This window comes from Amia ocellicauda, chromosome 5, assembly GCF_036373705.1.
Source record: "Amia ocellicauda isolate fAmiCal2 chromosome 5, fAmiCal2.hap1, whole genome shotgun sequence".
NCBI classification, from domain to species: Eukaryota; Metazoa; Chordata; class Actinopteri; order Amiiformes; family Amiidae; genus Amia; species Amia ocellicauda.
The window spans coordinates 86,692-105,882 of NC_089854.1; the positions used below are offsets into that span (position 1 = coordinate 86,692).

At 52.1% G+C, this 19,191-nt stretch overlaps 1 protein-coding gene across 1 annotated transcript; it reads left to right on the plus strand.

Moving 5' to 3' along the window:
• Positions 1–1,046: 1,046 nt before the first annotated feature.
• nuak2 (NUAK family, SNF1-like kinase, 2) lies at positions 1,047–12,439 on the plus strand. The gene is made up of 6 exons (XM_066702998.1): positions 1,047–1,351; positions 5,583–5,703; positions 6,542–6,693; positions 8,050–8,115; positions 9,409–9,661; positions 9,824–12,439. The coding sequence occupies exons 1-6, from the start codon at positions 1,151–1,153 to the stop codon at positions 10,909–10,911; spliced, it is 1,881 nt and encodes a 626-aa protein (XP_066559095.1). The 5' UTR covers positions 1,047–1,150; the 3' UTR covers positions 10,912–12,439.
• The last annotated feature ends 6,752 nt before the right edge of the window (positions 12,440–19,191 follow it).

Genomic DNA, 19,191 nt, shown 5'->3' on the forward strand with positions numbered 1-19,191 from the left:
GTGTGAGCTATGCTGTGTAAAACCCAGATCAGGATAAGACCCTGTGGCACGAGAGCACATGAGCGGAGAGAGTTTCCCCTCGACTGCAGTCTTGTTGTTGTGAGTGGCGGGTGTAGGGGCACACACTGTGGTACACTTAGGACACAGCCTGGGGAAGAGCCACATTGTAAAACACGCTAGGAAAGACAGCTTGTGTGTTTTGACATGGGCGCTGAGGTGCAGCTCTGGGGACCCGAGTGGAGTAGAGATGTCAGGACGTGACCGTGGGCCGTCCCCTCATGCCGGCGATGTACACACTGGTGTTTCCCAAACAATGCGATGGTGTACAACACAACAGAGTCTTTTCCTGATCATCATGAATTGCATTATTCCCTCTCTGTCCTACAGTCACCCCCAGGTCCTGTCGTTACACAGTCAGAGCGCTGTGGCTGTGAATGCTTGTGTACAAGTGAGTATGCAGGTACTGGAGTTTGTATGTTTGTGGTGGGTGGATCACTGATGTGGAGCCACTGTGTGGGGGGGTTCTGGTTGGCTGAACTCTTGGCTGGCCAGCAGTCCTGTCAGGGGAGAGTGGGGGAATTTTAATACCAGCTGGACTTCCTGGTAAAGAAACGTTGATAACCAAAACACAACAAAACACTGTTTTTCTCTCTTAAATCACAACCTAATACTTCTCTGCCTGTTTAAATTTCACAGTGAAACACAATAGGCAAGAGTTACACACATACAGTCCACACCCTCTCTCACACACAAATACAAAATAACAGACATACACACAACGGGAGAAAAACTGGATCTTGGGAATCTTACTTCACATAACATACAAATCTACACTGACCACATCTCTATATGTGTTCATTCGCAATACCACGAAGTAAAACAGCGACCATTAAGGCCAATTACAATCCCTGAGCAGAAAAGCCCCGGAGAGCAGAGCCGAGACCTGTAGCCACGCCCACTGGAAACAGGCAGCGAATCACAGCCGGAGACGGTGGTGTGTGATTGGAGAGTGGGCGGCTCCTCACCTGCCAGGTTGTGCGCAGACGGAGAGCGCAGACAGACGGGGGCTGCAGAGGCTGTGTTTCAGTCTGTGTTTCAGTCACACATTTCACACGGGAGTCCTCTCTTCACACAGCCGCGCACATCCCCAATGGACCGGTACGCGCTGAGAGGCAGCGGCCGCTCGCTGGCGTCTCTCCCGGCCGAGGGCGCCTCGTCCTCGCTGCGGCGGCAGGCGGTGAAGAGGCATCACCACAAGCACAACCTCAAGCACCGCTACGAGTTCCTGGAGACCCTGGGCAAGGGCACCTACGGGAAGGTGAAGAAGGCGGTGGAGAGGTCGGGCAGAGTGGTAAGCATAGCGGATTGTTTCGACGGTACTTGCGGGTTCTGTCTGGCGGAGTTCAGTGCTGCTTGGTGTGCATTAAAAAGGATTCGTTTGCCAGTTAATTGCATAAATCACCGCGAGTGAGGTCCGTGTCGGGTCCATTTGACGCCGGGTCCGGGTCCGGGTCCGGGTTGTTGTGTGCCGGGGGGGCTGGTGTGTCCTGTCTGTGGACCCAGCGGTGGGTTTGCATTGGTTAATAACAGGGTTTTAAATGGAGAGATAGACACCCGTTAAGACCAGTCTGTGTGTTATGTAATATGCAAAGAAAACACATTCGCCCATAAAGAAAGTGCGCCAGGGCCAGCCGGGCCCCCGCGGGTTCAGTGGTGGTGCGGGGCGCTATATTGCGCTGGATGTGTTGGAGTTGGAGGCGTCGAAGGTAAGACACTGTGTAAATATGTAGCCTGCTTGGATACATTGTTGCTCTGTGCCTTGGCTTGGGCTTTTTGTGTGAAGACGATTACATTTAACATAGACCGCGTTTCACTGCGCCCCTTCTGCCTCCATGTCTCCGAGGCCAAGGCGGTGGTCTGCGAGGGTCTCTTCCCGTGAAGCTATGGCCGGCGGGTGAAACGCTGCCCCGGGCCGGAAAGCCCCTCTTGGCCGCTGCGCTGCGGCAGGACGCGTTCACCGGAGATGAGCCGCGCCGCGCCAGTGCCATCCTGATGACTTCTCGGTGCCAATCCTGATGTTGAACGCGTTTCTGATGTGGAGAAACCGGTTCTCTCCCGTTCCGGCCCCGTCAGCCGCTGAGGAACCGGATCATACAGGAAGCGACAGTTTAAAAGAGAAACATAATCCGGCAAAAACACAATGCTGGGAAGTTTGAGTCACCTGATGATATCTGTTGGTCAACTTGTTTGTGTTGGTCTGGACGCCTGACTGTCCGAGACGGACGCACATTTTACTTCTACATTGATTTATTCGGCTTTTGAAAAGCTTGATTTTAAGATCAGTGACCGGAGGTGCAGTCGCACGGAGATGTGAAATGCAGGGAGGTGAGACTTCGGCAATAAAAACACCTTTGAGGAAGAGCAGTTGAGGCATTTAATGGAAATAAGTATTTTAAATTGCAGACAGGACTTTTTTTTTTTTTACATAAACAAATAACCCCTCCTAGGCCTGCCCAGGGTCTGTGCACTGTGATGGTCACCTGGTCAGGAAGAGTAAACGGTGTTTAAAGTCAGTTTGCACCTCGAATTATCATTAATAAAACCCGCCCTTGTGTCACTGAGGTCAGTCCACTGTCTGTCTGGGGGCTTTATCATGCTAAACCTGCTGGTTTCTGACCGTTGATGCTGGGTGGGGAGGGTGGCGAGGGGCTGTGCTCAGTACTCAGACAGACAGACAGACAGGGCTGATACCTGGGAGTGCTGAATTGATGCACAGCTGAGGATCTCCACTCACAGGATCATACCAGGAAGTCTTGGGGCAGTGCCTTGTGAACGGGCTGCCAGCGCAGTATCATGGCCATGGTGTGGCTCTGCTGCCATAGCAATTGTGTCCCTTTGATTCATTAGTGGCACTCCATCATGCCGCCAAGGACTAATTACGCTCGGATTTCACAGCCCATAGCACTCTCAGAAAAGCCCTGAAGTCGTTATGCAATAGCCCCCCTACCCCCCCATTTCTCTCACCACAGTGTCTGAGCCAAACGGACAGACAGATAGACAGACACACGGACCACAGTGAAGGACTCTTCTGTGTTTCTCTGTTTTTGCAATATATATATAAGCAGTTGCTGCTGTGGCCGTGTTGGTGGAGGTGTCTTGAGGCCCTGTCTGGCCCAGGGAGGGCTGGGTCTGCCGTGCAGCTCAGGGCCTGGATTTGTTATTCAAATAGCTGAGGTTGGCTCTGTGGCTCATCTGCCCGGCCACGTCGGCAGCAGTGTTTGCTCTGAAAACATTGTCTCAGACCTTCAGCGCAGCAGCTGCCACAGCAATACAGTGAGCCCTGTGCCGTTAGAGGGGCACATCTGATCGCCTCTTTAAAGTCCCAGCATTAAGCTGTTGTTTTCTTTGGGAGTCCCTGAAGCTGCTGATACCAGCAGGTCAGGGCCGGCTGTGCCCCCGACACCGGTCTCCCAGGTGCTCTGCTGCTCAGACATGCCGGGATGTTGACTTGGCTGTGCACCCTGGGCAAGGTCTTCAGTATGAAGGCAGGTGAGGTGTTGCTTTCCTGTTGCATGGATGGGGCAAGCTTTTAGCTCTGAGTGTTAACAGCTCCTCTGTGCCAGATCAGGACGACACCCCCCCCCACCTTAATCTCCGCAGCTACTCCTCTGAGCTGGAAGGCCTGGGTGTTGAAACCAGTGTGTTATCTGCTGTTGGCTAACTGGGCTGCCTGGATAGGAGGCTCGCTTTGGGACGTTTGCCAGTGTGATAATGGTTTAGGTGCACTGTTTGTGTTTTGTTACCCCCCCGCTCCCGTTTCTGGCTTTACTCTCTTGCTATTGGTCGGTTTGAAAAGCCTCTGGCACTGTGGCACAGCCCAGCCTTTAGACTCGCACTTTCCTTCCTGTCATCCTGCTCTTAACAGCCATCAGCCAGCAACACTATACTACAATACAATACACAACACTACACTACGCTGTCCACCCTGTTACTCCTGCGGTGGTGCTGGGTATCGTGTCACAGATCCTGAAGCCGGTTTCAGTTCCTTCCCAGTCCTGTACCTGCCAGCCACGGGCGGGGGCTGGAACTAAAAATAGCCCTTCGGGTGTCTCCAGCATGGCAAACACAGCGGCCTGCCCCCGCACTGCCGCAATGCCTCTCGGGAGCGACGCGTCAGGAATTCAAATGGCCACAGAGCCCTGTCCACAGTCACTCATTAACCAGGAGCCTGTGGGGGGGGGTTGTCACACCGGCACTCAGGGAAACGGGGTTTGAGCTGCGTTGAGCGTCAGACAGCACAGGAGCCGCTCACACAGCCACTCCTGTCCAATGTCTTCACGCTGCTGTTTAAAAATAGCAGGACCTTCTTCTTGTGTTATGTGTGTCTTGTCTGCTGTGTTGTGTTGAGGACCCTCCCTCCTGACCTGGAGGCCTGGGGTCACGGGGGGGTTCGTGAGGAGCTGAAAAGGATTGAGAAGAGCTCAGAGGAATGTGAGGGGGAGGGTGGGGAGACTATAGACGGGACAGGTGAGGGCTGCAGTACAGCGTCACGGCTGTGGCTTTGTATCGGGCTTTGTGAAGGCTTAAAGAAGGCCATTGTTGCTGGTCAGGGTGTAGTGTTTACACACACGAGAGAGAGAGAGAGAGAGAGAGAGAGAGAGAGAGAGAGAGAGAGAGAGAGAGAGAGACAGAGAGAGACAGACACACACACGGCAGACCAGACTGATGACGATCACGTACACCAGAATCCAATTGACCCAGAGCAGAATAAAAACGGGCCACCTCCATCCCACATTCCCCTCTGAAATCCTGGGCTCGAAGGCAGCTGGGGGTGACATGTCAATGTGGACAAACCTTCCCTGTCTTGATCTCCCAGGACGGGGGCGGCTGCTCAGGCATGCCTCGGCTTGCCCTGGGACAGCTGGCCACTGCAGGGGGGCCGAGGGGTCGGACTGGGCTGATAAGGGAGGAATTCAGTTTGCCTGGGTTTTCTGTGTTTTCTTTCTTCCCAGAAAAATACTGATTAGGAGAAGGTATTTGAGACATCTGCCTCAGCTGATGTTTGGAGATCATCAGGGTTGAACTCTTTCTTCACGGCCTGCTGTGGCTGACTGTAGCTTTGGTCCCATGAAACCAAGCCTCCTGTAGGATCCTGCATCCAAGCAGTAGTTGCTGACAGTTAGCCAGGCTGAACCCCGGAGATGATCGTGTGTTCTAGAGCAAGTGTCAATATTGTGATAGTTTGTGGGGGTGAACTGGCATGCAAAGCCATGTGGGTGTTTTTTGAAGGGCAGTGTTGTGAGGACGCTGTGCCAGCAGAGCAGAGTGGTTCAGAGACGCTCGTGGCCCCCATTGCATGAGACTCCGAACTCCGCCTCCAGGTCCCGGCTCAGGAAGAGAGCTCTGGCTGGTTGTTGTCGTTGTAGGCCCCTGCCGCACAGCCTGGCCTCTCTGCTAACTCTGAAAAAGGCTCAGGCACACTGGTATCCCAGGCCATTCCAGGCTCTTTATAATGTAACTGTAATGTAAACCTGCAGGTTCTGTCCATCCTTCTGACCAGTGCATCTGTCTGTCTGTGCCAGGTTGCCATCAAGTCCATTCGGAAGGATAAGATCAAGGACGAGCAGGACCTGATCCACATCCGCCGAGAGATTGAGATCATGTCTTCACTCAACCACCCCCACATCATCACCATCTACGAGGGTGAGTCTGCTACTGTCTTACACCTGAACACACTGCGACACTGAACATGCTGCAGCCCAGCGACAGCGCAGAGAGGCTGAGGGAAGGACGTGTTCGGTCCTGCACGGCGCTGGCAGGGCCCGTGTTTACCAGGCTGCTGACTCACCACCAGACAGTCTTGTTCCTCCAGCGCATGCAAGTGAAAAACAAAAACTTAAGGAGTTTGTTATTGTTGGTGCAGGAGACTGCAGGTTGTGTTGTGAGGAACACAAAGGCACAGGGTGCAGTCTCTCAGCTAGACACGTATCACACACTGCCTAGACCCGGCCTCCCCAGATACAAATGGGTAGGTCTGTGGTGACCTTGTATACGCTTTTGCTTGACACTGAAGATGTCTTCCCCTGTAAGGAAGGTGTGCGTGTGATCAATGTACACACTCGTATGGAATAGCCTCCCTGCGGTTGATCTGATGCGTCTCCTCTGGGAGAAAGAGAGGCAGAGATGCGGCTCTGCCCCCCACCCCTGTGCCCCTGTGAGCTGCTCTGAACAGCCTGTTGATTCAGCACCTATAGATGCACACTGGGCTGCACGATGATTACTGTAATTACTGTTGTTATTATTGATTTAATCTGTGGTTTGCAAAACAACAGTGACTTGTTGGAGTTGTTGTCTGAACTTGCAGAAATCGGAATAAACCCACAGCGCAGCATACTCTCGCCAGGCTTATGTAAGCTGCCAGGCGCTGGGCAGTGACATAACGAGTGACCGTCAGGGGGTGGCACAGTCTCGGTACAGAGTTTGATGGGGCAGCTCTCGCCACCGCTTCCTAACATGCGTGTCTTTGTTTCTGTGTCCCCAGTGTTCGAGAACAAAGACAAGATTGTGATCGTGATGGAGTACGCCAGCCGGGGGGACCTGTATGACCACATCAGCGAGCGCCAGCGGCTGAGCGAGCGAGAGGCACGCCACTTCTTCCGGCAGATCGTCTCGGCTGTCTACTACTGCCACCGGGTACGGAGGGCCACACAGTGCCGCCACAAACCACACTGTATTCCACTGCAGTGTCCTACACCACACCACAGCATGGCAGGGCAGGAAGCGCCGTACCCGCCCATCCGCTCCTCTGGGGGTTAGGGTTATGAAACAGAGTTAATTGCGATCCAGTTCACTGCAGTTCACTGCAGATTGCTGCTCAACCAGCTTTTTAGCAGCTTCTGGGGTTTGACTGACAGCATCTCAGTCAGGTCACCTCACTGCATCAGGTCAAGGGCAGCCAGTAGTTCAGGCTATAAGGCAGGGCACCAGCGGTCACACTAAGGCACAGTAACGCACTGCACTGCCACACTGGGGGGAGGGGGCGATAACCGTGAGCCAGGCTTAAGATTCACTGTTGTGTAGCTATGGCCTGAGGGCAAAGTCTTGTTTTGATCTGTGGAAACAAGGCCATTATAAGAGGACACACCTCAGAGGCATTCACTGGCTCCTCCTCAGGGGAGAGACGGCTGCCGGCGGTTAAACTGGGCAGCAAACTAGCAGGGACAGAGGGCAGACAGCAAGGACTTTTATTTTTTTATTTGTATTCTACAATAAATGCATGTGTTTCAAAAGTAACAGTGTATCCCAAAGCGAAGAGTGACGCTGCGTCTTATCGGCCATTCACGGTGCAGGGCAGTTGCATGCTCGGGGGGCAGTTGCCTGCTCGGGGCGCAGACCCGTGTTGCAGGACAGCCAGGTCAGGTCGGCAATGCGTTGGCAGTCATAACGCAGGCCTGCGGGAAGGTGTTGTCTCTGGCATTTGAGCTATGGCATCTATGGTGGGAGCAGAGTCTGAACAAAAGCAGAATAGCTGGGATTCCAGAGCCACCTCCTGCTGAACCCTGTGCGCCCCGGCCGGCTTTGAAATGTCATGGGCGTTGCAAGACCTCTGCAGAGCGATTCCTCAAACTGGGGAGTGTGTGTTGTGAAACGCAGACCTGAACTTCTGCTCGACAACATCCTGTGTTCAGACAGTTCTGCACAAAAGCCGTTGTGGGTTTGTGGGGCAGTGGTGCCGATACAGCCAGCCATCTGGCTCCTGTTCCCACAAGGAGGTCGGCGCTTTCATAGCCTTGCAGAGAAACAACAATAGGTTGATTCCTACTTAACGAATCTAGGAAGGTTGGCTGTAGAAAAAGAAGTACAGGAGAAAGAATAAACTTTTGCTGTAAATAGTCCCAGGAGACGCCTTTACGTCGACAAAGCCATAAGTTGAATAAAAGTCATTTTTGATCGTCTGGTATTAAATACATTAAATCATGCACTTTCCGCTCTGTGTGAACAGTGGGGGGGATTCAATGCTGACTCGCTCTTCTCTCTTTCCAACCCTAGAATGGGATCGTGCACCGGGACCTGAAGCTCGAGAACATTCTCCTGGACGGGAACGGCAATGTGAAGGTGAGTGAGGCAGGTCTGCACCATGTCCCCTAGGGTCTCGCACAATCTCCCTTCCATACCTACCACCGCCATCTCCATGTTCGCGCCACGGTTGTAGGAACATTGCATGACATAACATTAATTCCTGAGAGAGCTTTTCAATGCATGTAAGTAGCAGGTGAATGAGAGAGTGATCTGATCATTGTACCATTGAGCCAAGCCAGCAGGTTACATAAACGCCTGCAGAATCCGCTCCATATAAGGCTGGTCTGCAGGGCGGTGTGGCTGTTGCCCTGTGGGCAGTTGCAACCAGCCTGTTAATTGTGCACACGCCTGTGCGGCTCTTAAAGGACTGCATTGCCCTGCATACCGAATGCAGATAATGACATCCCTGCCATGTCCTGCTCAGACTGTTTCCACATCCCACTAGGAATCCACTGCTCCTGCACTCTCTCTCGCATGCTCAGCAGTGCAGGCTGTCAGGGCTGGGCCTCCCAGGGCACCACAGGGCCCCACAGGGCCTTCCAGGGTCTTTCTCTGCACCTGACTGATCTGAACCAACTGGCCAGGATAGCGATTTGTTATTTTTTTTTATGGCACTCCCCAACAGTTGTCTCAGCACACTATAACTTGTCAGCTTGCTATCCCTGGTCACCAGTAAGTGCTTCAGACGGGTCTGGCCAGCCCATGCTGTGCAAGTCGCTGTGGTTCTTGCCGGCTGCTCTGTGTACTGGAGCCATCGAACCAAAACAAATTCAAATTTTAATCCTCAACTGCCTCAGGTTGGCGTTCGTTGTTGTTTGCTCGCTCTGCTAAAACTCTTGGCTGAGCCTACTGGCTCTAAACCAGTTCCTATTGAATTTCTCTGCACCCGCCTAGAGACAGGGTTTCAGAGGCACAGCAGGCAGGGGTTGAGCCACTGCCAGGCACAGTTTGCACAACGAGCAGCTGTGATCTGTGTCCCGGCAGCGTTGTGCTGTGAGCTGCCTGGCTTGGCAGTGGCTCAGCAAACCCTGGGACACAGATGGTTCTCTTATCTGCTTTCCCCTTCTGTAATTTAGATAAGGAGGAAGTTATTGAAACTTACCTCTGTCTGCTGTTTTCTGGAGCTGCAGCAGTATTTTATACATGTTTTAATTCCACCTGGCAGCTTAATTCACTCAGAACCCCACCCCTACTCTGAGGGGCAGCTTCAGTTTGGCACCTGTCCCAGCGCCTGGCACACGGGGGTTTCACAACTGAAGAATAAACAACACTTTCAATACCTAAATAAAAACAACGTATGAGTGACTCTTGTCCTGGTTTGTCCTGCAGATTGCGGACTTCGGCCTGTCCAACCTGTTCCAGCGAGACGAGTTCCTGGAGACGTACTGTGGCAGCCCGCTGTACGCATCCCCAGAGATCGTGAATGGCCGGCCGTACCATGGGCCGGAGGTGGACAGCTGGTCTCTGGGCGTGCTGCTGTACACGCTGGTCCACGGCACCATGCCCTTCGACGGCCAGGACTACAAGAACCTGGTGCAGCAGATCACCAGCGGGGAGTACCGAGAGCCCCCCCGGCCCTCTGGTATGAGAACCACACTCCATATTATAGTGCCATGTTTAGATGACAAAATATGGGATGTGTTGTAGCGCCTGGTGTGGTGCTAACTGGGGTTGGTTTAATGACCGGGCTGTGACTAGGCCTGCTAGTGCGCTGCTCTAACTCTTCCCTCTGCTCCCCGTGCAGATGCCTGTGGCCTGATCCGCTGGATGCTAATGGTGAACCCAGAGCACCGGGCCACGGTGGAGGAGATTGCCGGGCACTGGTGGCTGAACTGGGGCTACCGCCGCCCCCTGGTGCCCGAGAGTGAGGGTGTGCCGGGGTCAGATGCTTCGTCCCCGGGTCCAACGGGCGACTCGCTGGCAGGGGGGCTGGCAGGCATCGCGGAGTGGCTGCGGCGCACGTCACGGCCGCTGTTTGAGAATGGCTCCAAGGTGCGCTGCCTGCTGCGGACACACGGGGCTGCTAGCAGTGGGGGGGCCCTGGTGGTGCGCCAGCGCTCACTGCGGAAGTCACGCAAGGAGAACGACGTGTCACAGATTGTGCAGGAAGGGGCCGGAGCCGCCCGCCAGCCCAAGAGCATCCTGAAGAAGCGCGGCAGCCTGAAGCAGCGGCAGGAGGCGGTACAGAGGGAGCTGGCGAGGCAGGAGGTGGCGGAGCAGGAAGTGGAGGATGTGGAGCTGGGTTTGGACCCACCTGCCCCACCCTCCCAGGCTGCCCCTCGCAAAGGTATCCTGAAGAAACCGCTGCAGAGGGAGTCGGGGTACTATTCCTCGTCACCCGACAACAGTGATTCCACGTCCATGCCCACTCCCTCCATGCCCCTCTCCCCCCCGCAGGGCTCCCTGCACCGCAAGGGCATCCTCAAACGCCACGGCAAGTTCTCCTCTGGGTGTCCGCAGGCGTTCGGCTCGCTGGACCAGCTGGCCGGCGCTGACCGCGAGCAAGACAACGGGGCCCGGGCCCGGCCCAGTGGGGCGGTCAGTGAGGACAGCATCCTCTCCTCTGAGTCCTTCGACCGGCTGGACCTGCCTGACAGAGAGGAGCAGCACTGTGCCAGCGAGAGCCCGGCCGGCATGAGGGGCTGCGTGTCGGTGGACGACCTGCTGGGCCTGGGGGCCAGACCACTGGTGGTGCAGGGCAGCCGGCTGCACCTCTGGGAAATGCGCTGCTACCAGGACCGCTTGGGGGACAGCACCTTCTCACTCAATGATTGCGAGAATGTCACCGAGGTGTACAAGCGTGCCGTGGAGATCTGTGGCCATGCCAGCTGAGAGGCGGCCAGAGGGGCAGTCCAGACTCTTGAGTTTTAACACCAGCGCCTTGCAGTAGTGCTGAAACTCGACTGTCTGTACGAAGGACTCACGGACAGCCTGGACAAGGAGACTGTGGGGAACTTGAGACGGCCTGTGGGCTGAGGGCTCGTCTTGCTCGTTAGTCGATGCTTGAGGTCTCCGTACGGGAGGATCTTCCAGGGTTCTGCTGGAGCCACACAGCTGTGGGAGTGGACATACGAGTCCCTGTGAGTCTCCAGTGTCCGTCAGCACCGTGTATGTTTGTTTTTACACAAACTTGTGGTTTGGGGTTTATGTCCAATGGAATGGTCTTCCTCATCAAAGATTCTGCCAAGTGGAAAACCTTCATCTCTCGCCTGCTCCTGTGACCCTCACTTTCCACAGGCTCACGTCATGTGGGGAGCCCTGTCTGTGTGCGACTGGGCCGAGTGGAGTCTCTTCAGTGGGGAGGAGGGGAGACGCAGGGGGCGGGGGGGGATTGGGACACTGGCCCTGTTTTAAAGGGTCTCTTTGTAAATGGGTGTGAAACTGGAGTCAATGCAAGCAGAGTGCACTACAGAGGCACAGGGGTGATCAGTATCTCTGAGATTTTAAGAAAAAAGGGGGGAGAGAGATTGAGTTGAAAGAAGACAGTTTTTAAAAATGAAGGATGTGTTAGAAGGAAGGCAAGCAGGAAGGACAGTTTTAAAGGAGAGTCCAGGTACGAGCAGCAGCAGCAGCCATCTGAGAGCCTCTCCCCAGCTCAGTGCGGTGAGGCCAACACAGCCAGGCTGTCACCGACTCGTCACTCGGCAGGGAAGGCAGGAGAGGGTTAGGCTGGTGCAGTAGGTTGCAAACTGATGGTCAGAGAAGGTTTGTTTTGGATTTATCTTAAAATGCTATTTTTGTTTTTTTGAGTGAAAGGGGAATAAAAGAGCATTGTAACTTCCTGTTGACAAAATAATTAAACTCTTTAGTGCAAAACAGATAAATCTAGAGCAGAAAGACAGAGAGTCCAAGAATATGAGATGCCTCAAATATTTCTTTCTGAGACTGGAATAAATTGTTTCTTTATTATTATCTGTGTGGTGAGTGTCGTCTGTAGTGACTGTGTGACTGTTGGTGTGCCAGCGTAGGACACAGCCACCGCCTCGCAGCCCAACACACAGCCAGCACGTCCTCCTCAACGCACCTGAGGTGTGTGTATTTATCTGTATAAAATCTACTGCTATACCTGGTCAGTGCACTGTTTGGGGGAAGCAGGGAAGCCAGGGGTCCAGTGTACTGTCACCCACTGAAGGCCTTGTTGGTTTTACCAGCTCAATCACCCTAAAGAATGATAGTTACTGTGAAGGAGAGCAGGGTGAACACTGGATATAAAACTAGTTTGATTGAGCAGGGAGCAAATAAACAGTCCTAGCGTGTCATTAAATATTACTCTCTAAGCATTCATAACTGGAAAACTATACATTTTTGGTGGAGTCATTATCTTAAAACTGTAAAAAAAAAAAATAATAATAATAATAATCTCATCTCCGTTGTTCTGAAAACCCGTCTGGACAACCATGAGTTTCCTGGGAAAATATTCCTGTCTCTTAAACTGCAGCACTCCAGAAGTCACAGGTGATCAGTGACTGTAGAAGACAGACAAGAACACTGTACTTGACTGAAACGAATGTGACTTTCCTAAGTGCCTAATTTATTCTGTACTTCTTCTTTGATGTTTTGCTCATGAATTCTGATCCATTGTGGGTCGCTAAATAAAGACGGACAAATCCAGAAATACTAAATCATTGTTTTGTGTGTTTCCCTTTCAATTGTACACACACACACACACACACCCCTAATCTACAGCTACACCATTGAGAAGAAGCCACCAGCAGCTATAAAAGTCAGCCAAACGCAGCCAAGGGCACACGGGTTCCCTCACACATGCTGCCCCGGCCGGCATTACTGTTTAACCAGCTGCGGTGGGGGACATTCCTGTGCAGCACTGGGCACGTGTAGAGCCAGACACGTGGACTGCCAGGGGTCGCAGGGCACAGACCACACTCCCGCTCCCCCATGAAAGTACAGACCTTTCAGTAGAAACAAGGAAACAGTGATACACAACATGGTGAAACCATGTGCAGGAGCGTGTTTCACAGGGTGTGTGTGTGTGTGTGTGTGTGTGTGTGGGAGGAGACAGACAGGTCACCTGCACACTGGCCTCTGTCCCCCAGTTGAGAAGCACAGGGCAGGAGGGGCTGGGTGCAGCAGAGCAAGCTTATAGTAACAGGATATAACCTGGCTCAGCCCCATTGTCAGAGTTTATTCAACCAGGATACCAAGCCAATACTGGAGAGCTGTGGAGAAGGTGAAAGATTGTGTGTATTTGTTCATGTGTGATGCTCCAGTGATGGGAAACTCGGGCCTTATCAGAGCAGTAACGACCAGCCCTCTGCTCACCTGGTCCAGCCCAGCCTGGCTCTGGAGGATGCTGTGTAATGACCGCATTCACAGTGTTGCAACTAAACCGCAACAGTGCAGGGTCTTCGTCTGTGGATCTTCTCTCTGAGCCCCGCCGGTGTTGCCCACATCAGCACAGAGATCCACGCTCCTGCGTGTCACAGCAGGCCGTGAGTTACAGGGGGATCTTAAGGACTGTGCAGCGCTATAATACTGCAGGGAGCTCCTCTTTACGGACGGCGGGGGAAGGTAAACGCGGGTCCAGGGCGTGTCTTGTCTACTGTGGAGGTCAAAGGTCTCGCGTTTAGAAAAACTACTGCATCAGCAACAAACGCAGCTGAGCTTTTATAACAGCGAAGATAATATTCATAATAATAAAAGGGTAATAAAGCCATCATCGATACTTCACCTGTGCGTTGCAGGCTGATTGAAGAACTATGTCAACTATGAGGCGAAAGAATTCTGTGCGGAGAAGGGAAATGGGCAATGCAGCAGCTGATAAACCTGGCACAATGGCAACCTGTCTGGAGGGCTGAGTGGTGGCCTTATTAACTGGACTTGACTGGCGTTGCTTTGCTCAGCTGACGTAGACAGAGATCATATTCGGCTCCTGATGGCAATAAAACACGGATAACTTAATTATTCTCCACTGCAGACTGTTGTTGTTGCTGGTTAATCATTGGCAGGTGGGAACACGTACGCTCTGCACATGAGCGCAGGTGCAGATAGGGTGACTCTGCCAACCTGCTGCTCTGTGCCAGCCTGAGCGGGGTGGCAGATGAACAACATAATTCATTATAGGAATTATACGAGGGCATAAGCAAGAGGGCACACAGCACATGCCCTCAACTACATGACTGTATGGATGTATCCGACAGGGGCTGCAGATTGGGCTGCAGGCTGTTGTTTCTGGGGGAACTATTCCTATAACTGATTATTTTAAGGATTTAAAAGCTGGGGTTGTTTCTACATGGCTGACTGAGACGGATGAGTCGCTGATTCCTAACTGTTTTTAATAATGATAATAAAAAGTTAGGGTTTCACATTAACAGTGAACTATCTGAAATGGTACAAGTTATAGATTGGATGTAACTTCCAGCATTTGTTGTCTGTGACTGGGCTGTAATTATGTATTTTTTGTGATGATTGTGTTAGGCTTGAGGTTTTATATTTACAGTCAACTTTGATTGTAAGTCACCTTGGATAAAGGGATCTGATAAGTGACTTAAAAACCCCAGACAATACCTTGTTAGTGGAGTAATTAAATACAGAGTCCCAATCCAATTACTTTCAGTCTGCTGGCCCGGCTGTGAGAATGTCATGCCAGCGCACACAGGGCCCCGTGTTGCACCGCTGACTCCGCAGCCTGCCTCTCCGGCCCGTACTGCCGCCTGCACCCAGACACACACACGGGTGTCACAATCGGCCCGGGACACAAGAACAGCGACACACAGATCTGCTTTTGTGTCTTTAATCAAATACAGCTGCTTATCAATGCACCAGAACAAACCATTGTGTGTGTTTTTTCCACAGCACGAAGGGAATCAGATAAGTCTCTTACTTAGTCTTTTTATAAACACACAGATAGGGAATATTCATTCATTCCCAAACAACAAATAAACACTGCCCCAGGGGACGTTGCTTTCTAGTTTAAATAAATATGAGCCAACTGTGATGAAATCAGTGGATGCTTTCATGAGAAGAGCCGTATCTGATTCACAGTCTGGCCGTCTCTCTATCTCTATCAGGAAATGAAACTGAAAAGGCCAACTGATAGTGCAGGATTGACTGCACTGTAACAAGGGGTTTTTAGGCTGACTTTCTAGTAAAATTATATAGAAACCCCCCATACAGATGACTTCATGCGCAAGGAATTCAATCGTTTATAAATAAATAACGGTTCAACTGCAGTTCAATACAGAGCCAGTGTCCCTTCCCTGCATTGTTGTTCATGCTAATCAGACAGGACTGGCTCAGAGAGGTTTTCTAGGACAGTATCAGGGTTTTTAAAGACAGATTATTTTCTAGAAGTCCCCACGGGGTTAAAAGAGAAATCGCATCCCAGAGTGTTCCTGCTATTATCTGTGGAGCGACAGGAGTTCCTGGAATATTTCCCCTCGTTTGCTGCCAACGGCATTTCCACAGGAATGTTGATCCTGCGCTGCTGCTGCCAGCGAGAAACCTGACCCCCCCGCATTACACACACATCTGACCCACTGCACCCACCCCACCCCCCAAGCCTTATACACACACAGACACACAAAGCTCACACATAGACTCAAGCACTCATACACACATACTCATGCACACACACACACACACACACACACACTCACACTCACTCACGCATACAAACACATGCACACACACACACTCACTCACTCACACACACACACACATTCACACATACAAACACACACACACACACTCACTCACTCACATATACACACACTCTCACACACACACACACACTCACACACACACTCACTCACACATACACTCACACGCAAGCACACATTCTCACACTCTTTTGTGGTTGATATAGGCAATAACCCTACAAAAGACAGACACTGACGACACCTGGCTGGCTGGCTGGTGTGTGTGAGCGCTGACACAGTTCACGGGTCGTCTCCTCGGACACACTTGGCGCCGGGGTGCGAAACCGCACAGCACTCTGTCCCCACGCAGTGCTGCGCTGACACCCCGACCCCCGGCACAGTCACAGGGACCTGTTGTCGTCTGCTGTGCGTGGTGAGCGGCTGCGCTCAGGAATGATCTGGCTGTGCGCTGGCGAGCAGAAGGATAACGCACCCCCCCGAGCTGTGGCCGTATGCCTTTGTGTCGCCTTGCAGTTAATGGGACTCAGGGTCTGTGTGCAGCTTGGGCGCATCTCACCTGCTGCTGCTGAGTCAGCGTACAGAAGGCCGGTGTGTCGGAGTGCATGCAGGCAGCCACAGGAAGCAGACAGGACAAAGAACTGAAGGTCCACCGCACGCACTGTAGGGTTCCAGCCATGAAGGGCTCCTGCTCACTCAGAATCATGTAAGAAAAAGGGGAACTGTATTTATAATACCTGGGGGCTGAGAGAGCGACAACGATGCTTCGGCAGCAGAGTGACCAATCAAACCCGTGTCAGAGTCTGGGTGAGAGGAGTGAGGTGTTTGTCTTCAGTTGTCTTCAGTCACAGTGCATTTCACCCTCAGTGCCCGATTGCTGCACACAGCCCCGGCTGCTGGACTGGTGCCAGACAGAGGAGCACCGGCACTGCTATCTGCTCTCTGGTGTGGTTCCTCTCGACTGCTTGGCCAGACCTGACCCTTGACCCCTGTCCTGACTGATGACTCACACATTGCACAGCGACCCCCCGAGACGGCCCCCTGTGCAGCTCTCACATCCCCGACGCCACTGACACACCAGCTTGCTTTATAGAGGCATGCGAGGGCATCGAACACTTGCAGCTATTTAACCAAATAGTTTAAAAGAGTATTTCAACAAGTAATAGTACTACTAGAGCCAGGCGACACAATTGAATAACTAATTGTTCGTAACACTTGGGCCACTAAGTCACTGTTCATTTTTTTGTGACCAGAAAAGTAAATTTGAAAACAATATACACATATTTAGAGGTTCATATAAAAACTAGGAAGTGTGTGTTGTTGTGTAGTGCTTTGGCATGACAGGCCGTAGCTGGTGTTCTACGCACACAGGACACCTCACCTCTTTCTGGAGGTCAAAGGTTATGTGCTGGAGCAACGTCAATATGTGGCCGTTAAAATATCCGACACATGCTCCAGACGAGCAGGGGGGCAGCGGAAAGGGAAGCGCAGTGACCAACGCCCAGCCTAGACAGAGATAAGAGCGGTGTGAGTCAGGAGACAGCTGCCCCGGAGATGAGACACCAGTTGCCCCCCGTGACTCTGAGCATCAGGATGGGAACATGTCTTCCACTCCGGACCCATCCATCCCGGCTCAGTTCGGTCACATGATTTATGTCTGTCTGTCTGTCTGTCTGCTGAGGGATTTCCCTTAAATTCTTGATGTTCGTTTTTTTTTTTTTTAACTGCTTTCATAAGAAAGTCCCCATCGCGTCTGTACTTCACAGAGTGCACCAGTTTAACTGTGGGTGTTTTTCACTGGATACCCGGGGACAATGACTGGAGTAAACAGAAATAAAAATAATAATAATAATAAAAACAGGTCAGTTTACCCAACAACACAGAGACGCAGTCTGAGCACATTTACAGTCGGAGGGTCCCGGGGAGGAAACCCTTTGACAAGACACTTTTCCCCTTACATTAGACATTACCCAAATGCCAGTCTTACACAAGGAGTAAAGGTGGAGTAACAGAGAGCAGAGGCAGGGAAGAGGAAGGGGAGGTGGGGGTGGTGTCTAGCTGTGGGGTGCTTGTATTACAGGGAGCGTGCAGCAGCAAGAGGAGGCAGGCCGGCCCAGACCCGTCTGCTCGATCTGGAGGGAAAAACCCACATGTCTCGCAGACACCCCACCCTGCTGACATCACAACAACCCAGCCAATGGAAGGGCCTGGGAGGAACGGGGGGCGGTGGGTTAGCATGACTCTGGGCACGTGCAGACATGTTCCCAGGCTTGCGTGTTCCCGAGATCTGGCGGAGCAACACCTGGAACACACGTGTGACCACAACACACGACCGCTCGGTATTTCCCTTCACCGTGAGGGAGAGTAAAGCCAGACCTCTGACAAGGGGGTCAGTCAGCTCCTCACACAGAAAACCACAGACAGCGGTGAGGGAGCACAACTCCCACAGCCGCCCTGCAAACAGCCTTCCTGTCTCACCACCCTTACCACCCTTACACCAAGCTCATACCTTACAGTGCCCAAGAGAAGCCATTATTTATATTGTTATTAGAGAGATAGAGAGAGAGAGAGAGAGAGAGAGAGAGAGAGAGAGAGAAAAAACACAAAGAAAGGCCATCTGTCTATCCACCCAAGCCCCCTGGGTCAAACCAGTCTCTGACAACAGCACTACCTGAACTTCAGCTGCTTGAACTTCCCAACCTTTATATCTTGTTTATATGAAGAAAGGATTGAATATCTGACTCTATAGGTAAGCTGCCTAAAATTAGATTGATTTGCATAACCAGTCTCTCTGGAAGGAGGTTTCGGCTGCCGTCGCTCATGACTCCTTGCATTTCCCGTCAACACACGCGGTTGGTTGTTCAGGGAAATCGAAGCTACTCAGACTGATAAGGAAAAGCAAAGCGCTTATTTCCCTAGACTGACAACAGCAAGAGCTCAAGGTTGATTGTGGGAGTGGAGTAATTCACAGGTCTCTGACTTCACAGACTTCTCTGGAATAAACTGACGATTAGACCCAACCTAGCCTCCCAAAAGAGACACTGAACGCAACACTGAAACACATCCGCGCTGTCCTGATACAGAGGCACCGCAGCATCTCTGGGGTTCAGCAGGTTTCTGTCAGGCCAGCTCAGGGCGTCAAACCGGCATGGCTAATGCACAGAACGCACGAGTGCTGCACCATTTGGACATTTTTTGTTTACCCACTGATTTTAATAATCAGCTTAATGAAACGATTGAGAGCTGGGCTGTAATGAAAAGCAGGGGCCTCTGCGTCCGTTCAGTCTGAGATTTTAGGGGATTTCTGACTCTCACTGGACATGGCCTCTCTCTCTCTCTCTCTCTCTCTCTCTCTCTCTCTCTCTCTCTCTCTCTCTCTCTCTCTCTCTCTCTCTCTCTCTCTCTCTCTCTCTCAGCCGAACTCCGGGACACACAGAACCAAGCAGATGACAGCCTCAAATCCATCAGAGAACCACGCAGGGTCTATCCAGTGCAG